At 36.9% G+C, this 18,364-nt stretch overlaps 2 protein-coding genes across 2 annotated transcripts; one reads left to right on the top strand and one right to left on the bottom strand.

Annotated features, from left to right (window-relative positions):
* Window positions 1–146: 146 nt before the first annotated feature.
* On the bottom strand, window positions 147–13,900 carry LOC133283929 (uncharacterized). The gene is made up of 7 exons (XM_061480859.1): window positions 13,808–13,900; window positions 12,927–13,188; window positions 11,301–11,622; window positions 1,184–1,268; window positions 972–1,058; window positions 641–883; window positions 147–469 (listed from the first exon to the last, which is right to left on the bottom strand). Exons 2-7 carry the CDS (start codon window positions 13,094–13,096, stop codon window positions 387–389), a joined length of 990 nt encoding a protein of 329 aa, XP_061336843.1. The 5' UTR covers window positions 13,097–13,188; window positions 13,808–13,900; the 3' UTR covers window positions 147–386.
* Window positions 13,901–16,388: 2,488 nt separating this feature from the next.
* Window positions 16,389–17,008, top strand: LOC133283928 (uncharacterized). The gene is made up of 2 exons (XM_061480858.1): window positions 16,389–16,484; window positions 16,577–17,008. Exons 1-2 carry the CDS (start codon window positions 16,466–16,468, stop codon window positions 16,930–16,932), a joined length of 375 nt encoding a protein of 124 aa, XP_061336842.1. The 5' UTR covers window positions 16,389–16,465; the 3' UTR covers window positions 16,933–17,008.
* The last annotated feature ends 1,356 nt before the right edge of the window (window positions 17,009–18,364 follow it).

Raw genomic sequence — 18,364 nt, 5'->3', positions numbered from 1 at the left:
AAGTCAAAAATATTAAAAAAAAATTATATTTATTGTTAATTAATTCTTGTCTTTCTTAAATAATTATGCAATATAAAATTTTTTAATGGTATTTGTTTAAATTGTTCTGTTTAAATAAAGTATGTTTAAATAAAGTACGTTGAATAAACTACTAACAAATTCTGAAATGCAATACAATAATGGCTTAGAGACTGTATCATCAGTAAAATCAATTCAAACAATAACGAAGTCACTATCATGGGAAAAAATGTTAAAATCCCTTCAGCTAAAAGGAAGTCTAGCGACTTTTAGTTGGTGACTCAATCGCATGTAAATAATAAGTATAGCAAAATTTATAAGATACACCAGTTATTTGAAACGGATTAAGAATATGTCAGAAAATATAACTACTTAAAAAGTTTCACTTGAAATAATTGGTCGGCACAAAATGCTACAATAATGGGACCAGCCAAATCACCAGCAGCACATCCTGAAGAACAACACAAGATTTAAACTTAGGAAGTGAAACAAACAAGAGTTAGACTTACACAATTCGATCACAAAAATTCAAGTAACAAGATATGTACACACACATAAATAAATAAAACAAGAAATAAGCAACAATATTGTAATTTTCTGCATGTGTTGTTTAAAATCTTACCAACCCACTGGCCCAACGAGGGACGAACAAGGTTTGCACCAATCCCTGCTCCTATGGAGGCAAAAATTAGAGATGAAGAACATTTAACTGTAGCAACGAAAATCCTCTGTCCCAGAAGTCCAACTTGATTGGTTTCATCAAAGTCATTATCCTCATGCTTAGCCTTGAACATTGAAGTAAAAAATCGATATAAATCAATGCCTACTTGGACAAGCCATGAGGCTGCAACTCCAAGCATATGTCCTGTACAAAACAACAAAGGGCACAAGATAGTTAAGTCAAGAGCTAAGGCAATCTCATAAAGAACAGATAATTCATGGATCACTTCAACCTCTGAAAGTTGTTCTGCTCACAGAGTAGAAATAAACTGAAGTAGGCATTTTCCTTACAGCCTTGCGAGTAGCTGATTTAGGGACATCTGTTCAAGAAATCCCAAAATATTAATCGACTTTGCTAGTAGTAAATGGAAACTGCTTTATGTAAAGCAAGGACATCTAATCACTAAAATATAGCTGAATTTGAAAACAGGTTCAAAGAACATACCTTTAAGAAGTTTCCATGCCATTCTTTGTGAAACATAATGAACAGCAATCCTTTCCAAAATCCTTCTAGTGGTCACAACGGTTGACTGTGATGGCATCCAAGACACATTTAACTTACAGATTAAGTTATAAACATTTCGAGAATATAGAGAAACACAATGAAATGTGCATAATGTTGATCCACACAGAATAGAGTAGAAGTTGAAGAGTCAGGTTAATTTACATGGTAACTTAGTAATTACCAAGTTAAAAAGAAAACTAAGAGGCATCATATTACCGATTTGATTATTACTGAATCAGCAAAAACAAAGTCCAGCAGGAATACAGAGTATCAAGGCAAAAGATTGATGTAAAGGAAGATTTCAAATATAGTCAATTCTGAAAAAGTTAACAAATTCTTAGCAGCATATACATAAGATCCGTCTTTATCAAACATTAAATCAAGGGAGAATAATTAGATTGGCAGCAAAGGCTTAGAGAAAATATGCACAATTTGGTGCAATTTCACAAATATGATACTAAATTATTTCATCTCTTTATAGAAATTGAAGTTTGTATAACTTTTGGTAAAGCCGTAAGGGTAATCATGTAAAGAGTAGATGTAGATTATTCAAAGACGTAGTAGATAAAACGTAATGGAGACAGAGGCCCTTTAAAGCTTACAACAATTTTGACCACCTTAATCGTGTAAATTTTTATTCCCGGTGATTGTTAGATGATCAGTAAATTAGATTAACTGATCAGCGGAAATTTCGAGCATAGTTTAAAAATTAGCACATATTATAGAGGTTAGCAATATAATAAACAAGACTAATAGTATTGATGGAGGCCAAGGGGAGTCTATTATATGTAAATATTGGGTTGCTTCTTTTGTTATTGTTGATGAGCACCGTTCAGCTAGTGAATGTACTATTCATGACACTTTAGTGCAGGTAATTTTATGTCTTTATGTCTTTGTTCAAGTTACTTTAGACGGATAGCATTAAATAATTGCAAGTTAGAATTGGTTTTCAATTCAAGTTTCTATATATTGTGCTAGGTCATCAATAGCGGCGATATCGTGCACTATACCCCAATATGTGCAGGTAGCGGAACCCAGCCATTACTTTTGCTCCACGACACAATGATTTGCAATATGGCCACAATAGCGGGAAGTGAATTGCGGCCGTAGTGGCACAATTGTAACTTTACGATGAAGAAAGGGCAATAATCGATTTTTAAGGGGATAAATCAACTTTTACTCTACCCCTTTTTTAAGTTGCAAACACTATCCGATATGTCCCTCTCTCTCCACTGTCCTATATCTCTCGCCCTTGCGATTCTCTCACTCTTACTCCGGCCTCTCCACTCTAGGGACTCATTTTCGGCAGTTTACTGGCAAGCCCACTCACTCCTCTCCATTGTAGTTGAAATTGAGTTTTAAAGCGTAGGATCGCATGATCCTATGATTTTTTTTGCCTCCAATCGATCCAGATTGCATTTGCGATCGTGATCGTTGCAACATTGTTGGGATCAGCATGTGAATCGTAGGATCAGGAGTTCGTGCGATCCCACTGTTTTTTTCTTTCAGACAAAAAAGCCCGAAATCCAGGACCGGTTAACTTACCCACAATCCATTTACTATACCCATGACCTGGAATTCACTAAAAACACATTCGAAAGCCCGAATCTTGCGACTTGCGATTGCTTCTCTCAGTTCTCTGCTTTGCAATTAATTCCATCTGTGATTGCTGGCTGCTGCGTCTGAGACAAGGTCTCAGTTCTCTGCTTTGGTGGTTTGCATGTGGCTGCAACCAGGAGGGCAAGAGTGGACTTCTGTGAAGGCGACCAGGTAATTGAAGCAGTCTATAAATGTTTTCCAGGAACCTTCTCTTCCATATACAGTTTATATAAGCACATTCATGGTTTCCAATTAACAGGAAAATTTCTCCGGATATTTTATTTTATGAGCAAGAGAAGGCAAATTGTTTCTAAACTCTTCTTCCCTTGATCCATATAATTCCCCAAAAACAAGTAGTTGGCCTCGGGAGGTAATCCACCACACTCAAAAGCCAACAATTATAGCATGGCTGTTTGTCTTATGAATTTCGTCAATCAACAATTTCTAAAGTCTGCTCTTACTTTTTTTTTTGCTCGTTGTTTGTCTCCATAAGGAAGCATATCAATTCGTTTAACATATGATATAGTCAGGAACATGGTTCTGCAAATTATAGCATGGCTATTCTGATGCTTTTATTTTTCCCTAACCAAGTAGTTGGTTAAATTAATTTTCTTTATGTTTCATTGACATGTTATATCCCTTATGGTTTTGAACCTTAAATTTTCCCCTAGCCTGTTATTAAATTAAAATTATTTATGGTTAAACACAATAAGATTCATTGACCTGTCATACTTAGTTCTCATGTGTGTAGATTTCGAATATAGATATTGTCATATTGTTTGACTTACATATTATCATATAGCTTCATAGTTGTGTTTTTCTCATTGCAGTTCTTAATAAATTTTGAATTGTTATTTAGTAAGTATGGCTTCAAGTGGTGCTATTGGTAGTAGCAATGTTGAAGCTCTTCCAGCCTCTAAGTTCAGGAAATTATTTGCACAAAAATGCAACTGGGAATAGATCAGATGTTGGATGGAAACATGGTTTTCCAATTGACAGAGATTTAAGAAAAGTAAAATGCAAATATTGTGAGAAGGTAGTGACCGGAGATATTTATCGACTAAAGCATCATTAGGCTGCACACAAAAAGATGTCGGAGCACGTAGAGCAGTGCCCGAAGAAGTAAAAAAAGAAATGTTGGATATTGTAGTCACATTGCAAGAAAAATTAATGAAAAAAACAAGGACTCTCACACATCTAGAAGAAAAAAAAAGGGGGGGGGGGGGGAGATGAAGGTGGTGGGTCTAATATTTTTAAGAAAAGCAAAACAACTACTCAAACAATCATCAACACTATACTTAAGAAGAATTTGAGAGAGGATGCAAGTCTTAACATATGTTCTTTTATATACAACAATGTTATTCCTTTCAATGTGTAAAACGGTGATGAATTCAAGCAGATGTGTAAATCTATTTCAAGACATGGATTGGGTTTCAAGACACAATCATATCATGAGTGTAGAGTAACATATTTGAAGCAACAATATGATATGACAATGCCAACTATTGAAGAACACAAGGCTCAATGGGAGAAAACGGGATGCGCAATAATGACTAATGGGTGGATTGATAAAAGGAGAACAATAATTAATTTTTGTGTGAATAGCTCTATAGGAACTATGTTCCTTAAGTCCATTGATGCGTCTCACATCAATAAATCAGCTGACAAATTTTTTAAGATGATTGATGTAGTGGTTGAGGAAGTTGGTGAAAAAAAAGTTGTCCAAGTCATGATTGACAGTGTTGCAAATTATAAAGCTGCTCGAGAGTTGTTGATAGAGAAAAGAAAAAGGTTGTATTGGATACCTTGTGCAGCACATTGCATTGACTGGATGGTGGAGGATTTAGAGAAGAATATACTTGCTTATCAAGAAATAATTCCTGAGGGAAAAAAATTTACAACTTATATTTATTCAAGTGCTAGAATTTTAACCGTAGGGTCCTACATCAATTTCATGACCAAAGCCTAATTCAATCCGTATCAATTATGGCAGCATGTAGTCCGAGTTCCAAGGCTGAACCAAGTCCAAGAGATAGCCAAGGTACGAAGAATGTTCATGTAAATAAGGAAATGACAGGAACTTTTTAAGTCAAGACTTTCCTTGAGAATCAAAATCAAGATGATTGCTGAATCAAGAGGAAGGAAAATCACCTAGAACAAATCTCTCTTAACTCCAGGATGTTCGAAAGCCCTCACTTCCCCTCGTAAACTCTACTAGAGAATCTTCGTACCCTCTCAATTTCCCTCCCCCTCTCTCATATCCCATTGCTTCTCTAAAAAGGTTAGGATCTCCAACTAAACTAATTGTGTTAGGGATTCCCATATATTAATCATTGTTGTTAAAATGTAGTGTTGACTCGGTAGAAACGGAAGAGTCTATGTTTCTGACACTGAAAACGTGTTGAAACTGTGGTAGAAACAGATTTTGAGTTTACTCGGTAGAAACGAATTTACCGAGTTGACTCAGTTTAAAAAAAAAAAAGGGAAAAGAAATGAAGGTTATCAGCAAACTTGCTCTCTTCTCTCTCGGCCATGGACAACCAAGGTACCAGTAAGAACAACCACAACCACAACCACAATGGCACCGTGGGTAACAACAACAACAATGGCTACATCGACACCTCCAAGGCGGAGAGAGTCGTGTGGCTGATGAAGTGCCTTCCCATCGTGTCTCGCAGCCTCCGTGCGCCACCTTTCGACCCATCGTGTCCCGTTGCCATGGTCGTCGTCTCTATCAACCCTCTCAACTCCAACAATAATGACGATTCTCCTCCCCAGGTTGTCGTTTCAACACCGCATTGTGTCGTTTCGTTAGATATTCACTCTGCTTTTCCTTTGATATCTGTTTCGCATTTCTTGGGCTTCTTGATGCCATTCTTGTGTCTTGTCTTTTTGTTTTCTTTTACTTTTTGTTTTTTTTTTTAAAATCATTTTATTTTCATTATCTGAACAAATTATTATATCTTTTCCTCTCTCTGTTCTAAATTTTCATCTTTTCTCATTGTTGTCTTTGGTGGACTTCTTTTATTCCCTTTTAAATTTTGTATATATATGCTTTTCTCATTTTCTTTTCAATAAAGAACACTCATGTTAACTGAGTTCTATAAATTTGTAGATAATTCAAAAAATAATTGAAAATTATAAATATATGCATATTATATGTTATTACCTTGGTGTTTTGATTTTAACATGTATTATGATTACTGAGTTTGAACTTAATTTTTATTTCCTTTAGTGTTTGGACTTAAATTTGTAATGACATATGTATTGGTGTGTTTTGATTTTATATATGTTGGATTTTTTTTTTTAGTACGTAGTAAACTCTTACGTTTCGCGATTTTACGTTTCTGCTCACCCCTACCATTTCTACGTAGAAACTACATTTTAACAACATTGATATTAACAATTAGTTACAAGATAGTTATGGTAGAGTGTCAGTAATTTGCTAGAACAGTTAGTTAGTTAGTTAGAGAGGTTGGAAGGACAAGTTTAGCTTCAAAAGGGAGTAGATAGATAAAAGTTAGCTTTAAGAAAACGGAGCAATGGCACACTTGTAAGGGAAAACCCTTAAAGGAAATTTATCTCATTTTCTGATTGATATTCAATGATCAATAAAGATTTGCTCTTTTTTCTATCTTTCATACAATCTCTATGTTCATATTAGTGGATTTGTAACAAATTGTCAGCTGCTAACTCAGATTTGTGCAGAGCTGAAACTGACCCAACTTCTACTTCACAGTGCACACCCTTATTCCTTCTTGTTGAAATATGGAAAATATTTGTAATATATAGCGTATCCCATTTGTACGTGTTCTCTTGAGAAAGCAATAATATTTCAATTCTCTTTTCAAGTCTTCTAATATACACCTTTTAATTTTGTGTGTGTGTGTGTGTGTGTGTGTGATATAGTGTATCCTATTTGTACATGTTCTCTTGAGAAAGCAATAATATTTCAATTCTCTTTTCAAGTCTTCTAATATACACCTTCTAATTTTGTGTGTGTGTGTGTGTGATCAGATTGGATCTCCTATGCATATTCTAAAAGGTGAACTACATCAAAAAAAACTTTCTGAATGGTTGTCAAGACGATGAATTTGAAGATGGAGAAAATGTAATCTCCTTTCATAAAGGATAATTAGATATGCAAAGTGGATTGGAGGAACCTATTTTTATTTTACAGGCTAAAATGGCAATATGAATCCATGAAAATGTGCATCGCTTGAAATTTAGGATTAGGATTTGTTTGTAATTAGGATTTCTGGTTTCTAGGCTATATAAAGGTGTTTAATGGTTGTTAGCCTAGTATAGGAATGTTCATAATTTTGTAAATAAAATAAATTTTCTTCAGTGGTACCTGATTGTTAACTGAAAAACATGCCATCAGTATGCACAGATCTCCATTCCCATTATTTTTTCTCTCTATTTCTCTTGGAATGAAAGAATTTTATATGAACTAAAAATATATAAATGTTTTTATTGAGTGTAGAAAATTTTGTATATTCATTAAATTCCATGAGTCAAAACAAAAGCTTGGTTTAATGAACAAATAGAAAAAGCTATCCACCTCAATTAACATATTTATCTATCTGTGTTTGTATGATGACTTGCATTTGACACGAGGGTTTAGAGGTATATTCCTGAAGGAATATACCCAGGCAAACATTAGAAGAGCAGAGAAGTTAGTAATTGTTGTATAGGGTCAGTTAGATAAATCGTTGGTTAGAGATTTACAAAAGAAGCCTAGAAAGCTGTAAACTATGAAGCACCGATACACAGGAAAAAAATCCATCGTATCAGACATGCATCCAGTGCCGATACACTTCCGATACGGATATTGCCATATCGGATTGGTCTTCAGCTTCCGAAACTGCAAAGAGGATGGAATACGAAAAGGAGGTTGCAGTACCTTCTTGTCGATGGTGGAGGTCTGAAGAGGAGTAGCGAACTGTTGCAGAGCATTGAGGCCTTTGCGATGCTTCTTTTGCAAGACCTCGTCGGAACTCAGGAAAATGACGATTCATAGAGAAAGGAAGCACCTTTGAAAACAGGGGACACGATAGGCTCAAAAAAAGAAGACAGTGCTATATGCTCTCACTCCCAACGAGACAATCAGGACCGTTCAACCCACTAACAAGAAAAAATGCTTTACAGCTGGTTCCCACTGCCCCAAGTCAATCTCAATCGTGGATAAAAATTCATCCAACGGTTCCGCTAGCGATCTGTGTGAGGCACTTTTTCACAATCCTAGTGGTTGTAGTGGATCTGACACATGTTAAGCCCATTAATGAGATCTCTCATAAGGATAATGAGAAGATTGGGCGGGACCATATAAGAGTAATTAAACAACCCAAGGCCGATACCAAATAGAATAATTACACTATTTATATTAAAAATATTATTTAACATTAAGACGTATCGGAATGTATCGAAATATTAGTATTTTTGAAGTAACGTATCAACATCCAGTAACGGGAACGTATAAAAAATGACGTGTCGGAATCGGTGCTTCATAGGTTGTAAATAAGGGAGAAAAACCTAATTGATAGATATATTTGGGCTATACATGGTTCTTCAAGAAGGGAAACAGTGACAACCATAGATGGAATTCCACCATGTCAAGGTGCAAGACTATACTAGAAATGTTAGTCAAGGTGCAAGAAGTAAAAGCTCAGGACAAAAAAAAGAACTATCCTCTGAAACCCAAAAGACATAGTTGTGGGCAGAGAATGATTTCGTTTCAAACATGGATGTTTATGGGTCAAAAGCATAGCATGGCACAAAAAGGGAAGAAGTTGACAAGCAAACCAACAACGCTGTCAAGGCAAGTCATGCTTCACCTGACTCAAGATCGACGGAGGAAAAAGTTGACAGGACTCTTAAGTACAACTTTGGTGAGTTTCTAACATGGCAGCAAAGGAATTAGATTCCCAAGGCAATCTTGATAGGGTCACGGAGCAAGAGAGGGACCTCAACGTTTTATCTAGCATGGGTATTGGTGACCTACGACCAAAACAAGTCACAAAGTCAAAAAGAAGCAAGTGGGAGAAAGAAGGGCAAAACCAAAATTCTACCAAGTGGGTCTCAAAGTTTCTAAGTGGGTTCACGAGAGGGAGAGGAAGAAGGGAAAAATGAAGATACTTCGAAGTGGGTCTCAAAGTTTCTACATGGGTTCAAGAGTGGGAGAAAAAAAGGAGCAAAACAGAGATTCTGGCAAAACTCATGTTAGCAATTGTAGGACATTTGTAAGACCCTATCAAACGATGGGTAATAGGAAATGGATCAAGTCTTTATGTGTCCACTTGCGGAATCCCTTGAGGTGTGTCTCAATGAATCACAATGACCATCAAGCGAAAACACAGGGAACACCTAGCCCCAGACCCAAACAACGGCAACGCCAATGCCATGATTTCTCTTTCCCCACAACACTGCACTTTTGCAAAACAACAATGATGAGGACATCGATCCTTATAATGGCTTGTTAGAAGATAAGACAAAGAAGACTCTAGAGGTTAAAGAGCAACTCAAAGAACCTAACCAGTTTGAAGATTCATTGGTGGAGATATAATTGGAGGAAGCATTGTACCTCAAGCTCTTCAAAAATGGCGATGTGGGAGATTGTAATGCTAGAGTTGCTAATCTCTTTTAAGGTATTGTAGCTTAAATAACGAGTGCCAGGATATTTAGGGGAACAATGGCACAATGCTATAAAATTTAATATTCTCCTGGCTTCCTCTTACTTCTTGTTATTCACTTATTTGATCTGGTAGTATCATCTATTGAAATATTTTCTAATAGGGGTTTGCGAGAATCTAGAGAATTGGCTTGGAATAATATATTTTTTGGAATCATTTTGGTTAGGAATCAACTGCTCTTCTTGTCCTTGTCAATTATCTCAGGCTCAGCTTTGGAAGATAATACAAGAGACCCAACTGGTGGGTTGTTTGACACAGTGATGGAAAAAATGGAAGTGCTTAGCAGTTTGCACTGCTGCTTATGTTTGTACCATGGTTATGTTTGGCTCAATAGTTGTTAATATAGGAGGAACTCTAGGGATGAGTCAGTAACGTGTCCAAGAGATCACTGATTTTGCCATTGGTCCAGTACCTCATGCATCTTTCCTTTTGTTTAATGCTTATAGGGAAAAGGTTTCTACCATTACTCATGGACCTTTTAAGCAAAGAAGGAGAAACTTTGAATCTGAAGCTGATTTTGAGAAACTCTTTGAAGGAGAACAAGTGAAACCTACAATGATTGAACTGACAAAGTCTGACAGAGGTGATAAATCTACCCCTGTAAAACTCTCAAAATTACTTTATGACTGCAATTTCAGAGTGATGTTAATTGGGCACTTTTTGCTTTGCAGCAACTATCTGGCATAAATGTTGTTTTCTATTTCTCTTCAACTATCTTTGAATGTTTTAGTGTACCATGTGATCTTCCACACATGTATAGGAAATTGCAATTTATTGGGGTCAATTATTGGAACGATTATAATGGATGAACATGGAAGGAAAATGCTTCTCCTGGGTAGCTTTTTGGGCATGGCAGTAGCCATGGGTTTCCAAGTTCTTTTGCATCAGTAATTTGAGCAAGTATTTATCTGTTGGTGGCATGTTATTGTTTTTGCTATCAGTGCTGGTTTTTCCCTTGTCTCCTCAAGTCCAAAATACTACTTCGCAAAATCAAAGTCAATGGCAACTTGCTTGGTTGTGTATCATCTCCTTGCTCAGGTGTTAGGAACACGCAATGTTCTATGATAGGGATAGCCAGTAGCTCAGGTCCTAGTTCAAAAGCAACATCTCCCTCTTGAGGAAGGTTCTTGGAAGGATGTCACTATAATGCAGGGACAATGTCAAGATTTCAACCTTGAGGATAAGGTTGTTGCAGAAGGGGGTAGTATTGTTATGACTTGCATTTGAATTTTGACATGAGGGTTTGGACATATATTCCTAAAAAAATATACACAGGCAACAATTAGAAGGCTAGGGCAGTTAGTAATTGTTGTATGAGGTCAGTTAGATGCGTCAGTTACACAATAAGATGGTTAGAGGCTTATGTGAGAAGCATAGAGAGTTGTATATAACACCTAGTTGATAAATATCTTTTGGCTATTCAAGGAAAATTCCCATGTGAAGAGCTCTGCTCTTGTGTTCTTTCATTCTTCATTCATCAATAATACAATTTTTTTTCTCTCTCTCAAATTCCCTTTCTTTCCTCTTCCCCAACCCCATCACCATAATTTTACCTCTCAGGACCTAGAGCCATAATAGTTCGGAATGAAGAGTAGCTATTTATACATTAGACATGGGTTTTCCTATTATACAAGCGACATATAGCAGCTTAACATCATCGTAAGTAAAACTAAATGTCAAAAACTCGGAGCAATTTCATAAATGCGAATATTGCAGGATAAAATTCTTACTTAACCAAGAATAGTAAAAGTAAGCTAAAATCTAACCTCACGTATGATTTGCTTCACTGATTTTTTGAAGGGAACAACCAGATCAACATGGTGCTCTTGATTCTCCTCCAAGAAATCATCATCATCTTCCGCACGAGGCTCCAAAAGAGGCAAATAGAACATCAAGAATGACCTTATGGAAGTCATTGCAAAAGTTCTCAATTCAAAAGCAGAGAATAGAGGTTTAAGTTCCACATTGTACTGCTTGGTACTATATCTTGGAGCATCATAATTATAAATCCTTCTAGAAGGACTTTGTATATTAGAAATGTAGTCTTCAGATAATGCTGCCCCAGCATCACAATACGCAATTGGTGACCTGAAATTAAAGTGGCGTGAATGCTAAACATAAATATATGCTCCTTGATCAGGTTAAACCAAAGTAGGACATACATGTCTGTCCATAAAACAACTATAAATTACAATTTACACCCAGTGCAAAAACTTTAAAACCTTTAATTTTACACCCGTAGTGTTTCAAAAAATAAATTCATCCATAACCCTTCTGAAGATTCAAAAGCAATGCAATAGGTGAAATTTCAGTTAAAATTGGTGACAGGAAGGGTCATATGCCACAATGCTAATCATTTTCTTCACCAAAAATTCACCAAAAGGATATCATATCCCTTTTCTCTGTTTTCTCCCTCTATACACAAAGAATCATGGTGTTTTCCACAGTTTCTGTTCCTTGCAACATACCTACATATTACACAATCTCATGCACAGGGATGAACCTGGTTCATCCAATCTAGAAGCAAATTTCAATGCATCTTGGTAAGATTCATGTACCCTAGCAAAAAACATTGATCATGTGTATGTCTCAAAAACTATCAGGTGTAAATAGCAGGATAAAGTTTTGTGTACCAAAGTTGATTTAGATGAAAACAAGGGTAAAAGTGTAATTTACCCAAAACATAATAAAAAAATATAAATCCCCATTAAAAACATTTGTATATATAAAATTCAATTAAAATCTTAACCAAAAAAAGCCCTTCCTTCCCTCCTGAACCCCACCAACCAGACTTCAGCAAAAAATTTAATAAAGTGATAACTATTAAACTCCTTTAGTGCGCTAGCTAGAATCTCCTCAAGTATCAATTCTTAAGGAATAATTCAACCTCCCAAATTCTTATACCATGCACATTCCTGCTTCTCTCATGATTATGTCCATGTCCTTGTAACGAGGCATGTCTCAATCTCATATGATTTCTTCCCCAACCCATTCTCAACCATTTCTAGCAAGCAATCATAAATTCAAATAAACGGCTCTATTGCAGTAGGACTTTGTAACAACTATTTCACAAATAAACCAAAGTGTTGAATGAATTTTAATTTATACCAACGAACCAGATCACATCGTAACAATCAGCACACTAAAACTCTCAACAACCCATTATTAAAAGAACCCCCAAATTTTCACCATCCAGATAAAATTTAAAAGTAGAATGAACCCACAGCCATACCCAATTCCCCAAGTCACCAAATACCAAATCACCAAAACCAAACCAATCATATTTTGTCAAATTGTATACCTTAGTTCAATACCCTTCGACACAACAAATCAAACCCATCTACAAAACACTAACAACAATGTATGTATAGAAAAATGAAAGCAAAGCATACCCAAAGAGAGCCCTTGAGGCAAAACTGGTCCCTGCAGCAAAGGAGGCTGCTGCAGCAGCAGCAGAGGCAGAGAAAAAAGCAGAAGACTGAAAGGCCTGAGAAGAGTGCAATCCAGAGCTATAGTCTTGGTTTTTCCTCCATAGATCTAAAAGTATAGCTATTCCCGCCATTGTTGGAACTTGTAATGATTGGAAAGGCTATCCCACCCTGTATATGATGAGTTGACAGGGTTATGCCAGTCAACTCGCCTGAAATTAAGAAACTAAAAAAAAAAAAAAAAAATTAACACTAAGAAGGTAATCAATTCATAACTTAAGACATAAAACGAAATGGCAAAGATTCCTTAACCATGCTATGTTTAGTCCTGTTTATACAGACATATGTGAAGATTAGTACTAGAAAAACCCATCAACTTATTCAGAACTCACATGGGTATCATAATTAGCCAGAAACAACACAAGTACAATACCCATATATGCTCAACCTCCAATTAAAAAATAGTAATTGAAAAGCTAAAAAACAAATCTACAAGACCTAGATTTTATTAAGTGATAGTGTATAAGTTCAACTCAAAACTCTTTTTGAGGAACACGAAAATTCCAATACACTCAAAAATCAACAAAACAATTCAATCAAAAGGAAAAAAAAAAAAAAAAAAAACAATAATTTGATGCTCCCAAGAAAAGAAGTAGGGAAAAAAATCCTCCAAATATTTCCTTTCTTTGTTTCTGAAATTCTGCTTGTATCTATCTGTAAATGAACAACCAATAAATTGCAACAATTGAACAACAGCTAAAAACAAGTGAAGTTGACTTGTTTTTAGTTGTTCTTCAATACAACCCAGAAATTAATATAATATGCATATAAAAAGAAATGCTCACGATTAGGTTGCTTCTACGGCTGGCGCGGTGGTGCCCGCGGTGGCTGGCTTTCTTGACGGCTACTAGTGAGGCTGATCTGAAAGGTGTGAGGTGTGGCAAAATGTAGATACGAAATGAAAGTCTTACGAAATATATATAGAATACATTAAGCCTTTTTCACCCTTTTGCTTCTTATTAATTAATTAATAATTATTTTGCCCCTAATTTGAAACTATCTATCAATCTGTCCATCTTTAATCGACTACCTTACATTTTTAATCTACTAAACGCTTGTTGGGAGATTTAATCGACTAAATCTCCCTACTTAATCGATTAAAATCATACTGACTTATTTTTTTTTTTTGTCAAATATGAAGATTTAGTCGACTAAATTCCAGCAGCCATTTTTTGTCTGTTTTGGCCATTTAGTCAATTAAAAATGCAAGGTAGTCGACTAAAGAGGGGCAGATTGATAAATAGTTTCGAATCAAGGACAAAATGGTTATTAATTAATTAATAAGGGGCAAAAAGGTGAAAAAGCCAGCGGAAAATCCTAATTTAAATCTACGATTTTATATTTTTTTAATTAAAATAATTTTTTATCAAGATTTTAAATATTTTTATGATTTTATAAAACAATTTACGATAAAATTTTAAGCTTTATAATTTTTTATCATTCTTTGGATTTTAAATAAAATACTGATTTTAACTACTATGGCCGTGACAATATAAAACTTGGGCATAATTCTACTTCTACTCAAAAAAAATTCATGAAAAAAAAAAGTACGAATCACCTTTGATTTTATTCTCTGTCTAAAATTAGATCTTACTTTTTAGTTATTTTGTTTAATCCATATTTTTTTATTTCTTAAATTAAAAAGGAAAAAGAAACATAAGAAACCAAAAACTCGAGATATTGACCTCTTTGATTTCTATTTCCTCAAATAGAATTTTTGTTTTAAAAATTAAATAATTAAAAAAAAACGTTATTCTTACCATCTCTTTTCGGCTTTTTGACCCTTATGCCCCTTAATTAATAATTAATTACCAAATTGCCCCTCATTCAAAACTATTTCGAAAATTTACCCTCCCCAACAAACATAACACCGATCTGCCCCTGTTTGACCGTTGACCACGAAGCCTACCCGGGTACACCATTACCTACCCGGGTAAATTTTGAAACTTTTTATCTACCCGAGTATGTAGGGGTGTACCCGGGTAGAGTTCTTGAATCTGGGAAAATGTTTGAATTATTTACCCGGGTACGGAGCAGTGTACCCGGGTAAACATCGACGGTAGGGTTTTAAAATACCCCAGCAGCCCCATTTCGAAAACCCACAAAAGGGGTACCCGAGTAGAGCTGCTGGAGGAGTGTCATCTTGAGCGATTTCAGGCATAATCTTGCACTAATTCGTCTTGTTTGTGATCATCATTCGCGGACCTTGCAACCTCTCTGCCTTCTACCGATTGAAATCGATCAAAGGTGCATTTTTTTTTCAGTTTTTTCAATTATGTTATGATTTCTGTTCTGATTCATTGTATTTTCGTTTATATCATTTGATTCTGTCCGAATTATTTTATCAATTTGTATGTCATACGCTTACCCTAACCCTAACCCTAACCCTGAATCTAACCCTAACCCTAACCCTAACCCTAACATGTATCTAATTTCTGATTTTGGTTATTTTTTCAGTTTAATAGTGTGACACAATGACCTCTCGACGCGTTTCAAAGCTGCCAGTGACCCATTCCGAGAGAAAAACCAAGAGTCGTCACGATGGGTCGTCATCCTCTCAGCCCCAGGCTGCTTCGAGTCAGGCTCCGGACTTGACGTTCGGATATTTGTTTGAGGATGACATTCCTTCACACGAGAAGTTCGTGAAGTTTTTCATGACCCGGAAGATCTGCGAACCGAAATCACTGGATTCGGCATTCTTCAACCTAGAGCGTTTTGACATTGTGCCGCTTCTTGAGCAGACACATTTACTTCACCTGGCGGAGATGCGGTGCCCATACTCGGAGGTTATGGTAAGAGCCTTCTACCAGAACCTTGGCTACTCGCAAGGCGAGCTGACTTCCCGTGTCTGCGGGATTGATATCATCATGACTGCTCCTATCTGGACGGAGCTACTGGGGTTCGATTTTGATGGTGTCACAGGAGCAGCACTATATGATGGAGACAGCCATCATATATTTGGTGATTATAACCGGGAGACCATTGTTACAGAGACTATGAGGGCAGACGCTGAGCCCGGTCATTTTGCTCATTATCCTGTTAGCAACTTGTCAGTTTCTGCTCGCATTCTTCATTATGTGGTGACACATATTATTTTCCAGCGCCCGCATAATCACTCAAAGGTGCTGGAAGGGGACTTTGTCATCCTGTGGGCCCTCCTTCACAGTCAGCAGGTGAACTGGAGGCATTACATATGCATACTGATGTGGAAGGCAGCCAAGTCAAAGAAGGCTGAATTGCCTTTTGCATTTCTGGTGCAGAAGATTCTGCATAGATTTGGAGTGCCTATGGCAACAGAGACCTTGAAGACCGCCAGAGGCTGGAATGCTATATTTGGTGAGAGGCTCCTGAAGCAGTGTGGGATCCTACCGAACAGAGCGGGTATCTGGACGTGGAAGAAGGCACCAGAACCACCTGAGATCCCATTCCACCACGATGCTGAGATGGAGGATGCACCTGCAGGTGATGTGTTGGTCTTTATGAGTTTATGCAATTTTGTGTTGTTTAATTTTTAATGTGGTATTGAAGTTTGTTTTTCATGGTTTATGATGTAGGCCTTGATGATGATGACGATGATGATGGCGTTGCTGAGGTTGATGTCAGACCGACACGTCCCACCCGCAGTCGGCGACCACCAGCTCCTCCTGAGGGTGGATGGACACTTGATCATGTCATGGCATCCTTATATGATCTGACTACTGACTTTAGAGGATATAGACAGAGCACGAGCAAGTGGCGAAACCAGATGGACACAAGGGTTGCACGGTTGGACACAAGGGTTTCACGCTTGGAGGGTTTAATTGGCGAGGGTGCCCATACTCAGGAGGAGGAGGAGGAGGAGGAGGATGATGACAATGGGGATGACACACAATCGGATGAAGAGAATGGGGAGGACACGGCATCGGATTAGTGTGTCCATAGGGTTTCATATCATTGATTTAGTTTGATGTAATGTAGTCATTTTGGTACATTTAGGAACTTTACCTACATTGCATGGATGTTTTTGTACTGGATGTTCAAAATTTGAATGAATGAAATTTTCGTTTTGCGCACGTTCAGACTTGTTGGTTCTATGCATTAGTATGAGACCTTGCATTAATATTGTCATAATTAATTTGGAAATCAATTCAACCCAAAGTACTTTAATATTCATGTTCAACTTTGATTGGCGCACATCTTGATTACTGCATCCTATTTCTACGAAATCAATCCACCCCCAAGTCATACCGTATGTAGGTATTGCACAACAATTACCAAAATGCAACAAAAATTGCCACAACAGCATCTGCAACTGGTCTACCCGGGTACCACGAACTAGTCTACCCGGGTAGGATGTACTCGGGTATATCATTACGAGTTACCCGGGTAGACCAGTTGCAGATGCAGCAGCAGGTGCTGTTCAATCCATTTTGTTAGCATCTTGGTAATTGATGTGTAATACAATAACCTTAACTGACTCGGGGAAGGGGTAAATGGGTATGGTAGATAACACAAGAATACAAGATACATTTCAACAACACAATACATAACTAATACAAGATAAAGTTTAGGGTACAAGGAAACAAAACAATACGTAAAGTGATTGTCATTACAAAACAAAGTACTACACAAAAACAATACGTAATCATGCTTGTCTTAGTCTCAATGGACATGTACGAATGTTATGTCCAACTTGCTTGCAATGCTTACATCTGCTCTGACTGCTAGAGGGTTGAGACTCAACCCAATCCATCTCATTCTGAATCCTTGAAGACTTTGGTCTTCCTTTTGCACGTACCAACTGAGCATCCGGAATTACAGTAGGCCCAACAACGGATGGAATCAACAATTCATTGCCAATAGGAAACCAGTGTGCAGCATATACTTTAGCAATGGTTGGAATTTTGAAAACATGATCCACATAATCATAATGGTTTAGCTTGGCTACCTTGCAAACTGCTAATACATGACTGCAGGGATACCTCCTTGCTGTAAACCTACCACACTGACATGTACGATTGATTAAGTCCACTCTCATGATGTCACCGACCTCGTGTGTAGATTGATTGTAGGCATCCTCAACCTCAAACAATAACAGCTCACTATCATATATCCTCACACGATAAGTGCCAGCCAATTCATCATTTTTTTGCAACGCTGCCTCAACCTTCTTTGAAATTATCCAACCTTGTGAGATATCTTTTTCAATCCCTTCACGTCTCTTGACGAAATACTCAACGAGTCTACTGAATGTCATCTTGACCAATGCAGATATAGGCAGATTTCGTGCTCCACGAAGCACCTTATTCACACACTCAGATAGGTTAGTTGTCATATGACCAAACCTACGTCCTGTCTCATCA

The sequence above is a fragment of the Gastrolobium bilobum genome, unplaced genomic scaffold, assembly GCF_033153095.1.
Source record: "Gastrolobium bilobum isolate Gb01-03AN ecotype WA unplaced genomic scaffold, APGP_CSIRO_Gbil_v1 utg60385, whole genome shotgun sequence".
NCBI lineage: Eukaryota > Viridiplantae > Streptophyta > Magnoliopsida > Fabales > Fabaceae > Gastrolobium > Gastrolobium bilobum.
This window is presented reverse-complemented; position numbering and strand designations above follow the sequence as displayed.

What these genes read in the sequence shown, in the direction of transcription:
- LOC133283929 (XM_061480859.1), bottom strand. Translation starts at nt 13,096, where the DNA reads ATGGCGGGAATAGCTATACTTTTAGATCTATGGAGGAAAAACCAAGAC. An exon ending in TGAAGCAAATCATACGTGAG is followed by an intron (nt 1,269 to 11,300) that starts GTTAGATTTTAG and finishes ATGCCATCACAG; the next exon opens with TCAACCGTTGTGACCACTAG. An exon ending in CTCGTTGGGCCAGTGGGTTG is followed by an intron (nt 470 to 640) that starts GTAAGATTTTAA and finishes GTTGTTCTTCAG; the next exon opens with GATGTGCTGCTGGTGATTTG.